The 20,386-nt window shown below is 48.0% G+C and overlaps 1 protein-coding gene across 1 annotated transcript in view; it reads right to left on the bottom strand.

Moving 5' to 3' along the window:
• Positions 1-20,386, bottom strand: part of acsf2 (acyl-CoA synthetase family member 2) — a 527,858-nt gene that overhangs the window by 129,229 nt on the left and 378,243 nt on the right. Inside the window, 1 exon segment of the mRNA XM_073026612.1 lies at positions 12,056-12,163. Coding sequence (XP_072882713.1) covers positions 12,056-12,163 — 108 coding nt within the window.

Genomic DNA, 20,386 nt, shown 5'->3' with positions numbered 1-20,386 from the left:
AGAACAACCCAGATCAGAGAACAACACGGTACAGAGAACAACCCAGATCAGAGAACAACAAGGTACAGAGAACAACATGGAGCAGAGAACAACACGGTACAGAGAACAACCCAGATCAGAGAACAAAACGGAGCAGAGAACAACCCAGATCAGAGAACAACACGGTACAGAGAACAACACGGATCAGAGAACAACACGGTGCAGAGTACAACACGGTACAGAGAACAACCCGGTACAGAGAACAACATGGAGCAGAGAACAACACGGTACAGAGAACATCACGGATCAGAGAACAACACGGTGCAGAGTACAACACGGTACAGAGAACAACCCGGTGCAGAGAACAACACGGTACAGAGAACAGCACTGATCAGAGAACAACACGGTACAGAGAACAACCCAGATCAGAGAACAACAAGGTACAGAGAACAACATGGAGCAGAGAACAACACGGTACAGACAACAACCCAGATCAGAGAACAACACGGTACAGAGAACAACACGGTACAGAGAACAACACGGTGCAGAGAACAACACGGTGCAGAGCACAACACAGATTAGAGAACAACACGGTGCAGAGAACAACACAGATCAGAGAACAACACGGTACAGAGAACAACACAGATCAGAGAACAACACGGTGCAGAGAACAACACAGATCAGAGAACAACACGGTACAGAGAACAACCCAGATCAGAGAACAACACGGTACAGAGAACAACACGGTACAGAGAACAACACAGATCAGAGAACAACACGGTGCAGAGAACAACACGGTACAGAGAACAACACAGAGCAGAGAACAACCCAGATCAGAGAACAATACGGTAGAGAGAACAACACGGTACAGAGAACAACACGATTCAGAGAACAACAAGGTACAGAGAACAACACGGTACAGAGAACAACATGGAGCAGAGAACAACCCAGATCAGAGAACAACACGGTACAGAGAACAACCCAGATCAGAGAACAACCCAGTTCAGAGAACAACAAGGTACAGAGAACAACATGGAGCAGAGAACAACACGGTACAGAGAACAACCCAGATCAGAGAACAACACGGTACAGAGAACAACCCAGATCAGAGAACAACACGGCGCAGAGAACAACACGGCACAGAGAACAACACGGTACAGAGAACAACACGGTGCAGAGAACAATACGGTACAGAGAACAACACGGTACAGAGAACAACCCGGTGCAGAGAACAACACGGTACAGAGAACAGCACTGATCAGAGAACAACACGGTACAGAGAACAACCCAGATCAGAGAACAACAAGGTACAGAGAACAACATGGAGCAGAGAACAACACGGTACAGACAACAACCCAGATCAGAGAACAACACGGTACAGAGAACAACACGGTACAGAGAACAACACGGTGCAGAGAACAACACAGATCAGAGAACAACACGGTGCAGAGAACAACACAGATCAGAGAACAACACGGTACAGAGAACAACACAGATCAGAGAACAACACGGTGCAGAGAACAACACAGATCAGAGAACAACACGGTACAGAGAACAACCCAGATCAGAGAACAACACGGTACAGAGAACAACACGGTACAGAGAACAACACAGATCAGAGAACAACACGGTGCAGAGAACAACACGGTACAGAGAACAACACAGAGCAGAGAACAACACAGAGCAGAGAACAATACGGTACAGAGAACAACACGGTACAGAGAACAACACGATTCAGAGAACAACAAGGTACAGAGAACAACACGGTACAGAGAACAACATGGAGCAGAGAACAACCCAGATCAGAGAACAACACGGTACAGAGAACAACCCAGATCAGAGAACAACCCAGTTCAGAGAACAACAAGGTACAGAGAACAACATGGAGCAGAGAACAACACGGTACAGAGAACAACCCAGATCAGAGAACAACACGGTACAGAGAACAACACGGTACAGAGAACAACACGGTGCAGAGAACAACATGGTACAGAGAACAACACGGTACAGAGAACAACACGGTACAGAGAACAGCACGGATCAGAGAACAACACGGTGCAGAGAACAACACGGTACAGAGAACAACCCTGATCAGAGAACAACACGGTACAGAGAACAAAACGGTACAGAGAACAACATGGTGCAGAGAACAACCCAGATCAGAGAACAACACGGTACAGAGAACAACACGGTACAGAGAACAACACGGTGCAGAGAACAACACGGTACAGAGAACAACCCGGATCATAGAACAACACGGTACAGAGAACAACACGGTACAAAGAACAACCCAGTACAGAGAACAACCCAGATCAGAGAACAACCCAGATCAGAGAACAAGACGGTACAGAGAACAACCCAGATCAGAGAACAACAAGGTACAGAGAACAACATGGAGCAGAGAACAACACGGTACAGAGAACAACCCAGATCAGAGAACAAAACGGTACAGAGAACAACACGGTACAGAGAACAATACGGTGCAGAGAACAACACGGTACAGAGAACAACATGGAGCAGAGAACAACCCGGATCAGAGAACAACACGGTACAGAGAACAACACGGATCAGAGAACAACACGGTGCAGAGTACAACACGGTACAGAGAACAACCCGGTACAGAGAACAACATGGAGCAGAGAACAACACGGTACAGAGAACAACACGGTACAGAGAACAACACGGATCAGAGAACAACACGGTGCAGAGTACAACACGGTACAGAGAACAACCCGGTGCAGAGAACAACACGGTACAGAGAACAGCACTGATCAGAGAACAGCACTGATCAGAGAACAACACGGTACAGAGAACAACCCAGATCAGAGAACAACAAGGTACAGAGAACAACATGGAGCAGAGAACAACACGGTACAGACAACAACCAAGATCAGAGAACAACACGGTACAGAGAACAACACGGTACAGAGAACAACACGGTGCAGAGAACAACACGGTGCAGAGCACAACACAGATCAGAGAACAACACGGTGCAGAGAACAACACAGATCAGAGAACAACACGGTACAGAGAACAACCTAGATCAGAGAACAACACGGCGCAGAGAACAACACGGCACAGAGAACAACACGGTACAGAGAACAACACGGTGCAGAGAACAATACGGTACAGAGAACAACACGGTACAGAGAACAACACGGTACAGAGCACAACCCAGATCAGAGAACAACACGGTACAGAGAACAACACAGAGCTGAGAACAACACGGTACAGAGAACAACCCAGATCAGAGAACAACATGGTACAGAGAACAACACGGTGCAGAGAATAACCCAGATCAGAGAACAACACGGTACAGAGAACAACACGGTACAGAGAACAATACGGTACAGAGAACAACACGGTACAGAGCACAACCCAGATCAGAGAACAACACTGTACAGAGCACAACACGGTACAGAGCACAACACGGTACAGAGAACAGCACGGTACAGAGAACAACACGGTACAGAGAACAACACGGTACAGAGAACAACACGGTGCAGAGAATAACCCAGATCAGAGAACAACACGGTACAGAGAACAACACGGTACAGAGCACAACACGGTATAGAGAACAACCCAGATCAGAGAACAACACGGTACAGAGAACAACACGGATCAGAGAACAACACGGAGCAGAGAACAACACGGTACAGAGAACAACACGGTACAAGTAACAACACGGTACAGAGAACAACACAGATCAGAGAGCAACACGGAGCAGAGAAAAACACGGAACCCAGAATAACACGGTGCAGAGAACAACACGGTGCAGAGAACAACACGGAGCAGAGAACAACACGGCACAGAGAACAACACGGTACAGAGAACAACACGCTACAGAGAACAACACGGTACAGAGAAAAACCCAGATCAGAGAACAACACGGTACAGAGAACAACACGGTACAGAGAAAAACCCAGATCAGAGAACAACACGGTACAGAGAACAACACGGTGCAGAGAACAACACAGATCAGAGAACAACACGGTACAGAGAACAACCCAGATCAGAGAACAAAACGGCGCAGAGAACAACACGGCACAGAGAACAACACGGTACAGAGAACAACACGGTACAGAGAACAACACAGATCAGAGAACAACACGGTGCAGGAACAACACGGTACAGAGAACAACACAGAGCAGAGAACAATCCAGATCAGAGAACAACACAGCACAGAGAACAACCCAGATCAGAGAACAACACGGTACAGAGAACAACACTGTACAGAGAACAACCCTGATCAGAGAACAACAAGGTACAGAGAACAACATGGAGCAGAGAACAACATGGTACAGAGAACAACCCAGATCAGAGAACAAAACGGTACAGAGAACAACACGGTACAGAGAACAACACGGTGCAGAGAACAACACGGTACAGAGAACAAAATGGAGCAGAGAACAACCCAGATCAGAGAACAACACGGTACAGAGAACAACCCAGATCAGAGAACAACAAGGTACAGAGAACAACATGGAGCAGAGAACAACACGGTACAGACAACAACCCAGATCAGAGAACAACACGGTACAGAGAACAACACGGTACAGAGAACAACACGGTGCAGAGAACAACACGGTGCAGAGCACAACACAGATCAGAGAACAACACGGTGCAGAGAACAACCCAGATCAGAGAACAACACGGCGCAGAGAACAACACGGCACAGAGAACAACACGGTACAAAGAACAACACGGTACAGAGAACAACACAGTACAGAGAACAACACGGTACAGAGAACAACACAGAGCAGAGAACAACCCAGATCAGAGACCAACACGGTACAGAGAACAACACTGTACAGAGAACAACCCTGATCAGAGAACAACAAGGTACAGAGAACAACATGGAGCAGAGAACAACATGGTACAGAGAACAACCCAGATCAGAGAACAAAACGGTACAGAGAACAACACGGTACAGAGAACAACACGGTGCAGAGAACAACACGGTACAGAGAACAACATGGAGCAGAGAACAACCCAGATCAGAGAACAACACGGTACAGAGAACAACCCAGATCAGAGAACAACAAGGTACAGAGAACAACATGGAGCAGAGAACAACACGGTACAGAGAACAACCCAGATCAGAGAACAAAACGGTACAGAGAACAACACGGTGCAGAGAACAACACGGTACAGAGAACAACATGGAGCAGAGAACAACCCAGATCAGAGAACAACACGGTACAGAGAACAACACGGATCAGAGAACAACACGGTGCAGAGTACAACACGGTACAGAGAACAACCCGGTACAGAGAACAACATGGAGCAGAGAACAACACGGTACAGAGAACAACACGGATCAGAGAACAACACGGTGCAGAGTACAACACGGTACAGAGAACAACCCGGTGCAGAGAACAACACGGTACAGAGAACAGCACTGATCAGAGAACAACACGGTACAGAGAACAACCCAGATCAGAGAACAACAAGGTACAGAGAACAACATGGAGCAGAGAACAACACGGTACAGACAACAACCCAGATCAGAGAACAACACGGTACAGAGAACAACACGGTACAGAGAACAACACGGTGCAGAGAACAACACGGTGCAGAGCACAACACAGATCAGAGAACAACACGGTGCAGAGAACAACACAGATCAGAGAACAACACGGTACAGAGAACAACACAGATCAGAGAACAACACGGTGCAGAGAACAACACAGATCAGAGAACAACACGGTACAGAGAACAACCCAGATCAGAGAACAACACGGTACAGAGAACAACACGGTACAGAGAACAACACAGATCAGAGAACAACACGGTGCAGAGAACAACACGGTACAGAGAACAACACAGAGCAGAGAACAACCCAGATCAGAGAACAATACGGTACAGAGAACAACACGGTACAGAGAACAACACGATTCAGAGAACAACAAGGTACAGAGAACAACACGGTACAGAGAACAACATGGAGCAGAGAACAACCCAGATCAGAGAACAACACGGTACAGAGAACAACCCAGATCAGAGAACAACCCAGTTCAGAGAACAACAAGGTACAGAGAACAACATGGAGCAGAGAACAACACGGTACAGAGAACAACCCAGATCAGAGAACAACACGGTACAGAGAACAACCCAGATCAGAGAACAACACGGCGCAGAGAACAACACGGCACAGAGAACAACACGGTACAGAGAACAACACGGTGCAGAGAACAATACGGTACAGAGAACAACACGGTACAGAGAACAACACGGTACAGAGCACAACCCAGATCAGAGAACAACACGGTACAGAGAACAACACAGAGCTGAGAACAACACGGTACAGAGAACAACCCAGATCAGAGAACAACACGGTACAGAGAACAACATGGTACAGAGAACAACACGGTGCAGAGAATAACCCAGATCAGAGAACAACACGGTACAGAGAACAACACGGTACAGAGAACAACACGGTACAGAGAACAACACGGTACAGAGAACAACACGGTACAGAGCACAACCCAGATCAGAGAACAACACTGTACAGAGCACAACACGGTACAGAGCACAACACGGTACAGAGAACAGCACGGTACAGAGAACAACACGGTACAGAGAACAACACGGTACAGAGAACAACACGGTGCAGAGAATAACCCAGATCAGAGAACAACACGGTACAGAGAACAACACGGTACAGAGCACAACACGGTACAGAGAACAACCCAGATCAGAGAACAACACGGTACAGAGAACAACACGGATCAGAGAACAACACGGAGCAGAGAACAACACGGTACAGAGAACAACACGGTACAAGTAACAACACGGTACAGAGAACAACACAGATCAGAGAGCAACACGGAGCAGAGAACAACACGGAACCCAGAATAACACGGTGCAGAGAACAACACGGTGCAGAGAACAACACGGAGCAGAGAACAACACGGCACAGAGAACAACACGGTACAGAGAACAACACGCTACAGAGAACAACACGGTACAGAGAAAAACCCAGATCAGAGAACAACACGGTACAGAGAACAACACGGTACAGAGAACAACACGGAGCAGAGAACAACACGGTACAGAGAACAACACGCTACAGAGAACAACACGGTACAGAGAAAAACCCAGATCAGAGAACAACACGGTACAGAGAACAACACGGTGCAGAGAACAACACAGATCAGAGAACAACACGGTACAGAGAACAACCCAGATCAGAGAACAACACGGCGCAGAGAACAACATGGCACAGAGAACAACACGGTACAGAGAACAACACGGTACAGAGAACAACACAGATCAGAGAACAACACGGTGCAGAGAACAACACGGTACAGAGAACAACACAGAGCAGAGAACAATCCAGATCAGAGAACAACACAGCACAGAGAACAACCCAGATCAGAGAACAACACGGTACAGAGAACAACACTGTACAGAGAACAACCCTGATCAGAGAACAACAAGGTACAGAGAACAACATGGAGCAGAGAACAACATGGTACAGAGAACAACCCAGATCAGAGAACAAAACGGTACAGAGAACAACACGGTACAGAGAACAACACGGTGCAGAGAACAACACGGTACAGAGAACAAAATGGAGCAGAGAACAACCCAGATCAGAGAACAACACGGTACAGAGAACAACCCAGATCAGAGAACAACAAGGTACAGAGAACAACATGGAGCAGAGAACAACACGGTACAGACAACAACCCAGATCAGAGAACAACACGGTACAGAGAACAACACGGTACAGAGAACAACACGGTGCAGAGAACAATACGGTGCAGAGCACAACACAGATCAGAGAACAACACGGTGCAGAGAACAACCCAGATCAGAGAACAACACGGCGGAGAGAACAACACGGCACAGAGAACAACACGGTACAAAGAACAACACGGTACAGAGAACAACACAGTACAGAGAACAACACGGTACAGAGAACAACACAGAGCAGAGAACAACCCAGATCAGAGACCAACACGGTACAGAGAACAACACTGTACAGAGAACAACCCTGATCAGAGAACAACAAGGTACAGAGAACAACATGGAGCAGAGAACAACATGGTACAGAGAACAACCCAGATCAGAGAACAAAACGGTACAGAGAACAACACGGTACAGAGAACAACACGGTGCAGAGAACAACACGGTACAGAGAACAACATGGAGCAGAGAACAACCCAGATCAGAGAACAACACGGTACAGAGAACAACCCAGATCAGAGAACAACAAGGTACAGAGAACAACATGGAGCAGAGAACAACACGGTACAGAGAACAACCCAGATCAGAGAACAAAACGGTACAGAGAACAACACGGTACAGAGAACAACACGGTGCAGAGAACAACACGGTACAGAGAACAACATGGAGCAGAGAACAACCCAGATCAGAGAACAACACGGTACAGAGAACAACACGGATCAGAGAACAACACGGTGCAGAGTACAACACGGTACAGAGAACAACCCGGTACAGAGAACAACATGGAGCAGAGAACAACACGGTACAGAGAACAACACGGTACAGAGAACAACACGGATCAGAGAACAACACGGTGCAGAGTACAACACGGTACAGAGAACAACCCGGTGCAGAGAACAACACGGTACAGAGAACAGCACTGATCAGAGAACAACACGGTACAGAGAACAACCCAGATCAGAGAACAACAAGGTACAGAGAACAACATGGAGCAGAGAACAACACGGTACAGACAACAACCCAGATCAGAGAACAACACGGTACAGAGAACAACACGGTACAGAGAACAACACGGTGCAGAGAACAACACGGTGCAGAGCACAACACAGATCAGAGAACAACACGGTGCAGAGAACAACACAGATCAGAGAACAACACGGTACAGAGAACAACACAGATCAGAGAACAACACGGTGCAGAGAACAACACAGATCAGAGAACAACACGGTACAGAGAACAACCCAGATCAGAGAACAACACGGTACAGAGAACAACACGGTACAGAGAACAACACAGATCAGAGAACAACACGGTGCAGAGAACAACACGGTACAGAGAACAACACAGAGCAGAGAACAACCCAGATCAGAGAACAATACGGTACAGAGAACAACACGGTACAGAGAACAACACGATTCAGAGAACAACAAGGTACAGAGAACAACACGGTACAGAGAACAACATGGAGCAGAGAACAACCCAGATCAGAGAACAACACGGTACAGAGAACAACCCAGATCAGAGAACAACCCAGTTCAGAGAACAACAAGGTACAGAGAACAACATGGAGCAGAGAACAACACGGTACAGAGAACAACACGGTACAGAGAACAACACGGTGCAGAGAACAACACGGTACAGAGAACAACACGGTACAGAGAACAACATGGAGCAGAGAACAACACGGTACAGAGAACAACCCAGATCAGAGAACAACACGGTACAGAGAACAACACGGTACAGAGAACAACACGGTGCAGAGAACAACATGGTACAGAGAACAACACGGTACAGAGAACAACACGGTACAGAGAACAGCACGGATCAGAGAACAACACGGTGCAGAGAACAACACGGTACAGAGAACAACCCTGATCATAGAACAACAAGGTACAGAGAACAACATGGAGCAGAGAACAACATGGTACAGAGAACAACCCAGATCAGAGAACAAAACGGTACAGAGAACAACACGGTACAGAGAACAACACGGTGCAGAGAACAACACGGTACAGAGAACAACATGGAGCAGAGAACAACCCAGATCAGAGAACAACACGGTACAGAGAACAACCCAGATCAGAGAACAACACGGTACAGAGAACAACACTGTACAGAGAACAACCCTGATCAGAGAACAACAAGGTACAGAGAACAACATGGAGCAGAGAACAACATGGTACAGAGAACAACCCAGATCAGAGAACAAAACGGTACAGAGAACAACACGGTACAGAGAACAACACGGTGCAGAGAACAACACGGTACAGAGAACAACATGGAGCAGAGAACAACCCAGATCAGAGAACAACACGGTACAGAGAACAACCCAGATCAGAGAACAACAAGGTACAGAGAACAACATGGAGCAGAGAACAACACGGTACAGAGAACAACCCAGATCAGAGAACAAAACGGTACAGAGAACAACACGGTACAGAGAACAACACGGTGCAGAGAACAACACGGTACAGAGAACAACATGGAGCAGAGAACAACCCAGATCAGAGAACAACACGGTACAGAGAACAACACGGATCAGAGAACAACACGGTGCAGAGTACAACACGGTACAGAGAACAACCCGGTACAGAGAACAACATGGAGCAGAGAACAACACGGTACAGAGAACAACACGGTACAGAGAACAACACGGATCAGAGAACAACACGGTGCAGAGTACAACACGGTACAGAGAACAACCCGGTGCAGAGAACAACACGGTACAGAGAACAGCACTGATCAGAGAACAACACGGTACAGAGAACAACCCAGATCAGAGAACAACAAGGTACAGAGAACAACATGGAGCAGAGAACAACACGGTACAGACAACAACCCAGATCAGAGAACAACACGGTACAGAGAACAACACGGTACAGAGAACAACACGGTGCAGAGAACAACACGGTGCAGAGCACAACACAGATCAGAGAACAACACGGTGCAGAGAACAACACAGATCAGAGAACAACACGGTACAGAGAACAACACAGATCAGAGAACAACACGGTGCAGAGAACAACACAGATCAGAGAACAACACGGTACAGAGAACAACCCAGATCAGAGAACAACACGGTACAGAGAACAACACGGTACAGAGAACAACACAGATCAGAGAACAACACGGTGCAGAGAACAACACGGTACAGAGAACAACACAGAGCAGAGAACAACCCAGATCAGAGAACAATACGGTACAGAGAACAACACGGTACAGAGAACAACACGATTCAGAGAACAACAAGGTACAGAGAACAACACGGTACAGAGAACAACATGGAGCAGAGAACAACCCAGATCAGAGAACAACACGGTACAGAGAACAACCCAGATCAGAGAACAACCCAGTTCAGAGAACAACAAGGTACAGAGAACAACATGGAGCAGAGAACAACACGGTACAGAGAACAACACGGTACAGAGAACAACACGGTGCAGAGAACAACACGGTACAGAGAACAACACGGTACAGAGAACAACATGGAGCAGAGAACAACACGGTACAGAGAACAACCCAGATCAGAGAACAACACGGTACAGAGAACAACACGGTACAGAGAACAACACGGTGCAGAGAACAACATGGTACAGAGAACAACACGGTACAGAGAACAACACGGTACAGAGAACAGCACGGATCAGAGAACAACACGGTGCAGAGAACAACACGGTACAGAGAACAACCCTGATCATAGAACAACACGGTACAGAGAACAAAACGGTACAGAGAACAACATGGTGCAGAGAACAACCCAGATCAGAGAACAACACGGTACAGAGAACAACCCAGATCAGAGAACAACACGGTACAGAGAACAACACGGTACAGAGAACAACACGGTGCAGAGAACAACACGGTACAGAGAACAACCCGGATCATAGAACAACACGGTACAGAGAACAACACGGTACAAAGAACAACACGGTACAGAGAACAACATGGTACAGAGAACAACCCAGTACAGAGAACAACCCAGATCAGAGAACAACCCAGATCAGAGAACAACACGGTACAGAGAACAACACGGTACAGAGCACAACACGGTACAGAGAACAACACGGTGCAGAGAAGAACATGGTACAGAGAACAACACGGTACAGAGAACAACACGGTACAGAGAACAACACGGTACAGAAAACAACCCAGAGCAGAGAACAAAGGGAAAGAAAGAGGGGAAGGGCAGGAAAGGAGCAGAACGGAGGAGGTAAACTGGAGAGAACGGGACAGTGATCAAAAGACAGGAAAGAACTTAGTGAGTGAGAAGAGGAGAGAAGTAGGTGTAGGGGGGTTTAGAAGGGAGGTGGGAAGCTTGAGAAGAGGAGCCAGTTCTGTAAATTAATTTCACCAGCAACAAACGATACTGCCTTGTTCTTACCTCAACGTGAGGGGAGATGTATCCAACTGTCTCTGTTTTTCGTTTTATTTCGTCTTGTGGAAATCCTTGAAATGAGACCGGACTGTTCTCTGTTGTCCCATATATAATCTGTAGTAGAGAGGACACTTGTCATTCACAGTAATAAACCCAGCTCTCCACGATTACCGAATTAGACCATCCGTGCACCAGTAGTCTGACATGTCACCCTGCTTACAAAATCAGGGATAGGTAATTCAGAGAATCATCACTTCATCTGTTCAGGAATAATCCCGAGACCTGGATTCAAATCCAGCATCACAGGAAGTCATTCCTACCTGTGGCCATCAAACTTTACAACTCCTCCCTCGGAGTGTCAGACACCCTGAGCCAATAGGCTGGTCCTGGACTTATTTCCACTTGGCATGATTAACTTATATTTATTTAATTATTTATGGTTTTATATTGCTATATTTCTTCCCTATTCTTGGTTGGTGTGGCTGTAACGAAACCCAATTTCCCTCAGGATCAATAAAATATGTCTGCCTGTCTGTCTGTCTGTCTGTCTGCCTGCCTGTCTGTGTCTGTCTGTCTGTCTGCCTGTCTGTCTGTGTCTGTCTGTCTGCCTGTCTGTGTCTGTCTGTCTGTCTGCCTGACTGCCTGTCTGTCTGTCTGTCTGTCTGTCTGTCTGTCTGTCTGTGTCTGCCTGCCTGTCTGCCTGTGCCTGCCTGTCTGCCTGTCTGTCTGTCTGTCTGTCTGTCTGTGTCTGCCTGCCTGTCTGCCTGTGCCTGCCTGTCTGCCTGTCTGTCTGTCTGTCTGTGTCTGTGTCTGTCTGCCTGTCTGCCTGTCTGTCTGTCTGTGTCTGTCTGTCTGCCTGTCTGTCTGTGTCTGTCTGTCTGTGTCTGCCTGTCTGTGTCTGTCTGTCTGTGTCACCGCTCCCTCATCAACTGGCTGGTGTCCTCACCGATGTGAGTCCAGTCAGGACGGGAGCACCGCTCCCTCATCAACCGGCTGGTGTCCTCACCGATGTGAGTCCAGTCAGGACGGGAGCACCGCTCGTTCATCAACCGGCTGGTGTCCTCACCGATGTGAGTCCAGTCAGGACGGGAGTACCGCTCGTTCATCAACCGGCTGGTGTCCTCACCGATGTGAGTCCAGTCAGGATGGGAGCACCGCTCCCTCATCAACCGGCTGGTGTCCTCACCGATGTGAGTCCAGTCAGGACGGGAGCACCGCTCCCTCATCAACCGGCTGGTGTCCTCACCGATGTGAGTCCAGTCAGGACGGGAGCACCGCTCGTTCATCAACCGGCTGGTGTCCTCACCGATGTGAGTCCAGTCAGGACGGGAGCACCGCTCGTTCATCAACCGGCTGGTGTCCTCACCGATGTGAGTCCAGTCAGGACGGGAGCACCGCTCCCTCATCAACCGGCTGGTGTCCTCACCGATGTGAGTCCAGTCAGGACGGGAGCACCGCTCCCTCATCAACCGGACGGTGTCCTCACCGATGTGAGTCCAGTCAGGACGGGAGCACCGCTCGTTCATCAACCGGCTGGTGTCCTCACCGATGTGAGTCCAGTCAGGACGGGAGCACCGCTCCCTCATCAACCGGACGGTGTCCTCACCGATGTGAGTCCAGTCAGGACGGGAGCACCGCTCGTTCATCAACCGGCTGGTGTCCTCACCGATGTGAGTCCAGTCAGGACGGGAGCACCGCTCGTTCATCAACCGGCTGGTGTCCTCACCGATGTGAGTCCAGTCAGGACGGGAGCACCGTTCGTTCATCAACCGGCTGGTGTCCTCACCGATGTGAGTCCAGTCAGGACGGGAGCACCGCTCCCTCATCAACCGGACGGTGTCCTCACCGATGTGAGTCCAGTCAGGACGGGAGCACCGCTCGTTCATCAACCGGCTGGTGTCCTCACCGATGTGAGTCCAGTCAGGACGGGAGCACCGCTCCCTCATCAACCGGCTGGTGTCCTCACCGATGTGAGTCCAGTTAGGACGGGAGCACCGCTCGTTCATCAACCGGCTGGTGTCCTCACCGATGTGAGTCCAGTCAGGACGGGAGCACCGCTCGTTCATCAACCGGCTGGTGTCCTCACCGATGTGAGTCCAGTCAGGACGGGAGCACCGCTCCCTCATCAACCGGACGGTGTCCTCACCGATGTGAGTCCAGTCAGGACGGGAGCACCGCTCGTTCATCAACCGGCTGGTGTCCTCACCGATGTGAGTCCAGTCAGGACGGGAGTACCGCTCGTTCATCAACCGGACGGTGTCCTCACCGATGTGAGTCCAGTCAGGACGGGAGCACCGCTCCCTCATCAACCGGCTGGTGTCCTCACCGATGTGAGTCCAGTTAGGACGGGAGCACCGCTCCCTCATCAACCGGCTGGTGTCCTCACCGATGTGAGTCCAGTCAGGACGGGAGCACCGCTCCCTCATCAACCGGCTGGTGTCCTCACCGATGTGAGTCCAGTCAGGACGGGAGTACCGCTCGTTCATCAACCGGACGGTGTCCTCACCGATGTGAGTCCAGTTAGGACGGGAGCACCGCTCCCTCATCAACCGGCTGGTGTCCTCACCGATGTGAGTCCAGTCAGGACGGGAGCACCGCTCGTTCATCAACCGGCTGGTGTCCTCACCGATGTGAGTCCAGTTAGGACGGGAGCACCGCTCCCTCATCAACCGGCTGGTGTCCTCACCGATGTGAGTCCAGTTAGGACGGGAGCACCGCTCCCTCATCAACCGGCTGGTGTCCTCACCGATGTGAGTCCAGTCAGGACGGGAGCACCGCTCCCTCATCAACCGGCTGGTGTCCTCACCGATGTGAGTCCAGTCAGGACGGGAGCACCGCTCGTTCATCAACCGGCTGGTGTCCTCACCGATGTGAGTCCAGTCAGGACGGGATGTGTCTTGTGGTCACAGGCAGAGCTTGTGACCACAGGTACGAAGTTGTGATACATCCAGATTGGAACTTTGTATGATTCACAATTGGTGAGGGTTGACAAATTTCTTTAGCTCACTGAAGAAGTAGAGGTTTTGCCGAGATTTAACGACTATGGTGTCAACATGGGCTGGGCCAGGTCAAGCTTTTGGTAAAGTTCAAAACGAAGAAACGTAAAAAAAAATACAGCACAATACACGCCCTTTGGCCCACAACGCTGTGCCGAACATGTACTTAGAAATTACCTAGGGTTACCCTTAGCCCTCTATTTTTCTAAGCTGCATGTACCTATCCAGGAGTCTTTTAAAATACCCTATCGTATCCGCCCTCACCGCCGTCGCCAGCAGCCCATTCCACACACTCACCACTCTTTGTGTAAAAAAAACTTAACCCTGACATCTCCTCTGTACCTACCAAGCTGCTTAAAACTGTGCCCTCTCATGCTAGCCGTTCCAGCCCTGAGAAAAAGCTTCTGACTATCCACATCATCATCTTATACACCTCTATCAGGTCACCTCTCATCCTCCTTCGTTCCAAGGAGAAAAGGCCAAGTTCACTCAACCTGTTCTCATAAGGCATGCTCCCCAATCCAGGCAACATCCTTGTAAATCTCAACACACACAAAATGCTGGTGGAACGCAGCAGGCCAGGCAGCATCTATAGGGCAAACGTGAGGAAATCTGCCTGCTGTGTTCCACCAGCATTTTGTGTTGTTGCTTGAATTTCCAGCATCTGCAGATTTCCTCATGTTTGCATTTTTAAACATCCTTGTAAATCTATTTTGCACCCTTTCTATGGTTTCGACATCCTTCCTGTAGTGAGGCGACCAGAACTGAGCACAGTACTCCAGGTGGGATCTGACCAGGGTCCTATACAGTTGTAACATTACCACTTGGCTCTTGAACTCAATCCCACAGTTGATGTAGGCCAATGTACCATACGCCTTCTTAACCACAGAGTCAACCTGCGCAGCTGCTTTGAGCGTCCTATGGACATGGACCCCAAGATCCCTCTGATCTCCCACACTACCAAGGGTCTTACATAAATACATATTCTGCCATCATATTTCACCTACCAAAATGAACCACCTCACCCTTATCTGGGCTGGACTCCATCTGCCACTTCTCATCCCAGTTTTGCATCCTATCAATGTCCTGCTGTAACCTCTGACAGCCCTCCACACTATCCACAACACCTCCAACCTTTGTGTCATCAGCAAACTTACTAACCTATCCCTCCACTTCCTCATCCAGGTCATTTATAAAAATCATGAAGAGTAAGGGTCCCAGAACAGATCCCTGAGGCACACCACTGGTGATCGACCTCCATGCAGAATATGACTGGTCTACAACCACTCTTTGCCTTCTGTGTGTAAGCCAGTTCTGGATCCACAAAGCAATGTCCCCTTGGATCCCATGCCTCGTTACTTTATCAATAAGCCTTGCCTGGGGCACCTTATCAAATGCTTTGCTGAAATCCATATACACTACATCTACTGCTCTTCCTTCATCAATGTGTTTAGTCACATCCTCAAAAAATTCAATCAGGCTTGTAAGGCACAACCTGCCTTTGACAAAGCCATGCTGACTATTCCCAATTATATTAATCATGTTATGCCTTTCAAAATGTTCATAAATCCTGCCTCTCAAGATCTTCTCCATTAACTTACTTGAAGTAAGACTCACTGGTCTATAATTTCCTGGGCTATCTCTACTCCCTTTCTTGAATAAGGGAACAACATCTGCAACCCTCCAATCCTCTAGAACCTCTCCCGTCCCCATTGATGATGCAAATATCATTGCCAGAGGCTCAGCAATCTCCTCCCTTACAACCCACAGTAGCCTGGGGTACATCTCATCCTGTCCCGGTGACTTATCCAACTTGATGCCTTCCAAAAGCTCCAGCACATCCACTTAAGAATGTCTATATGCTCAAGCTTATCAGTCCGCTGCAAGTCAACCCTACAATCGCCAAGATCCTTTTCCATAGTGAATACTGAAGCAGAGTATTCAGTAAGTACCTCTGCTATCTCCTCTGGTTCCATTCACACTTTTCCACTGTCACACTTGTTTGGTCCTAATCTCTCATGTTTTATTCTCTTGCTCTTCACGTACTTGTAGAATGCCTTGGGGTTTTCCTTAATCCTGATCGCCAAGGCCTTCTCATGGCCCCTTCTGGCTCTCCTAATTTCATTCTTAAGATCGTTCTTGCTGGCCTTATGATATTTTAGATCTCTATCATTACCTAGTTTTTTGAACCTTTTGTAAGCTTTTCTTTTCTTCTTGACGACTTTCTTATTCACTCCTTGGAACGTAGCTCTCAATCCTTCTGTTGATGTAGACAGGAACATGTACACTATGCACCGCCCTCACCCCGCCGCCTCCTTGAAGTCAATGACCAGTCCCTTTGCTGATATTGAAGAAAAGTTTGTTGTCACGTCAACATGTTCACTACAGTCCCTGTCTCCTTCCTGTACTCTGACTCATCATTACTTAAGATATTGCCCACTAGGGTGGTATCATCTGCAAACTTCAATGAGGAGAACTGAAGAGCAAACTGAATCCTTCTGCTGCCTCAGAGAAGCAATGGGATGTAGAGCTTCAAATGATAATGAACGGAAGTCAGGCGGTGGTGAATTGGGCTAGAGTTGTGTACGGAGACATGCTTTGGCCTTGTTCTGCTCTGGATCACTGGCTTTCCACATGCTGTGTTCCTGTCTGCTTTATATTTGAGGTGTGAAGGGAAGCCAGTGCACTCTGCGGAGTTGCAGATCAGTAATTGTCCACAGCGGCTCAACAGGGAACAGGTAAGATAGTTAAACAGCAGACCAGAAACTGGTATTTCAAATACCAGCAAAAAGCAAAGAAGGAATATCGAGTCATGTTGACTGCCCTGATATAGATGAACATGTCGTCAGAGACAGCAGAAAATATGGAAACATTAGTGCCAATTTTCCAGCACACACTGCCCAGTGCCTCAGGCAGAGTGTTGGCTAATCTCAAGAATCAGGTGATTTGTAGCAAAGTTGAAGCTTACGGAACCACGAAAACTCTTGTTGATCCCCTGAGGCACTGCCAGAAAGGAAGCAAGATGAACTCCAGAATAAACTTCACCCTAAAGTTGGGATAGATTCAGAGAGAATGGCCCAACCCCAGGAAATGTAGTTCTGTTGCAGTCAGTGGAGGTGGACGCGCAGGAGGAAAGCTGAGAGGTGAAGCTAAGCCAGGCAAGACGAGCTTTTTGCTTTGGAGAGTTTGGAGCAGAAGGGGATGTGTTTACATTCGGTCCACAAGGGTCACAAAATACGCTCTAGCATTATCTGCCTTAAGGATAAGAACAGGCAGACATATTAGCCATCTGATAATCCTACCATGTTGGCGTAGGAGATGTCAAGGACACCTATACAAAAAGCCACATGAGTGTGCAAGAACATGGAAGATAGAATGTGAAATTTGTGATGTTGGCCAACAAAACAGGTGTTTTTTAAAATGATGACAGATTAGTTAATGTTGTATTCAAAAGGAGTTGGGTACACTTGTACACAAGTTCATTGAAAACCTACAAGATGGCCTTCAAGCGATTGGACCTTTATTATAAGAGGATCTGAGTATAGTTAGACAGGGCCTTGTTGAGCTGGTACCTGGAGTAATAAAGATATCTTCCACTCAATAAAAAGGATTGACTTGCTATAGAGGGAATCCAGTGGATATTCATGGGCTGCTTCAAAGGATAATAGGTTTGTTGTTTGGGAACAGTTGACCAGACTAGGCCTATGTTCAGTAGAGATTTGAAGAATGAGGAGATATCTCATTGAGACTTACAAAATTCTTACAGGGTTCGATGTGCTGTATGCAGGAATGAGAAGTCAAGAACCATGGGTCACAGTCTCTGAACAGGCCATTTAGCACTGAGATGAGGAGATATCTCTTCTCCCAAAGTCTCTCTCTACTCAGAGGCCTATGGAGGTTCAATCATTATGAGTTTATTCAAGAAAGAGAGGCGGGTTTCTGAACATTACAGATTCAAAGGATGGCACGGAGGAGGAGGAGGAGTAGGCATAACCCTGATCAAATGGCCTCCTGCTCCTGCAATCAGGCAGGCTAGTGGAATACTGGCCGATCCACTGGCAAGAGCAGAGTGCAAGGGAAGTGAAGCTTATTGCAGATACAGAAACTCCACACCTGGAACTCTGGAGATGATGAAGAGTTTCAAACTGCTGGGGGTGCACATCTCTCATGGTCCTAAAACACATTCTACACGGTAAGGAAAGCTCACCAAAGCCTCTCCTTTCTGAGGAGGAGCTGCAGTGTGTACATCTACACTCAAACGATTCTGCTGATGCACAGGAAAGAGCACCCTAGCATGCTGCACCACGACTGGCAGGAAGGCTGTACAACAGCCCGCCACACTGACACCAGCCTATCTGCCAACCCACCATCAAGGACATATATACAGAAAGGTACTGGAAAGTGCCCGTAGCGTCACGTACCCTGTCCATGGACTGGTTGTCAAACTCCCATCAGGGAGGAGACTACAGAGCATCCACGCCAGGACGCCCAGACACAGAAACTGTTTCTTTTCCCCCAGCAGTAAGAATGATGAACACCTCCACTCACTAGCCCACCCCTCCACACACCCAGCACCTTTACCATTTCCTGTCAGAGTCACCTTATGTAAGTCACTCATGTGCCTAGTGTCACTGCATGGGCAATCTATGTACAGGCGACCCTCCTTATCCATGGGGGATTGGTTCCGAGACCCCCCGCGGATACCACAAAACACGAATGCTCAAGTCCCTTATTTAACCTGGCTCAGTATGGTGGTCTTTAGGTAACCCAGCGGAACCCCGGACTTTATTTAACATGTTCAGTGCGGCGGACATTAGGACCCAGCGGTGAAGCTCTGAATCCGCGGTGTTTCTGTTCACGAAAGTAATCACGATCGTGATTGAAAGTAAGGTGGAAGTAATAAAGCGATCGGAAAGAGGTGAAATGCCATCGGTCATTGGAAAAGCGTTAGGCTACAGTCGGTCAACGATCGGAACAATATTAATGGAGCATGTGAAAGGCCCTGCCCCGATGAAAGCTACAATTATTACTAAGCAACGCAGTGGTTTAATTATTGAAATACGTATGTTTCTTAAGTGTTTTATATGCATAGAAAGGTAAAATATATACTATATACTAAGAAAAACGTTTGACTAACTGATGCTAAATAATACCGGATGTACCTGTTCCGACTTCAAATCTGACTTAAAGACGGACTCAGGAATGGAACTCATTCATAACTCAGGGACTCCCTGCACTTTTAAGTCATTTCTAGATTACTTATAATACCTAATGCAATGTAAATGCTATGTAAATAGTTGTTATACTGTATTGTTTAGGGAATAATGACAAGAAAAAATAG

The sequence above is a fragment of the Hemitrygon akajei genome, chromosome 22 (genome assembly GCF_048418815.1).
Source record: "Hemitrygon akajei chromosome 22, sHemAka1.3, whole genome shotgun sequence".
NCBI lineage: Eukaryota > Metazoa > Chordata > Chondrichthyes > Myliobatiformes > Dasyatidae > Hemitrygon > Hemitrygon akajei.
Note: the sequence above shows the minus strand (reverse complement) of the source record. Positions and strands in the feature narration are given on the sequence as shown.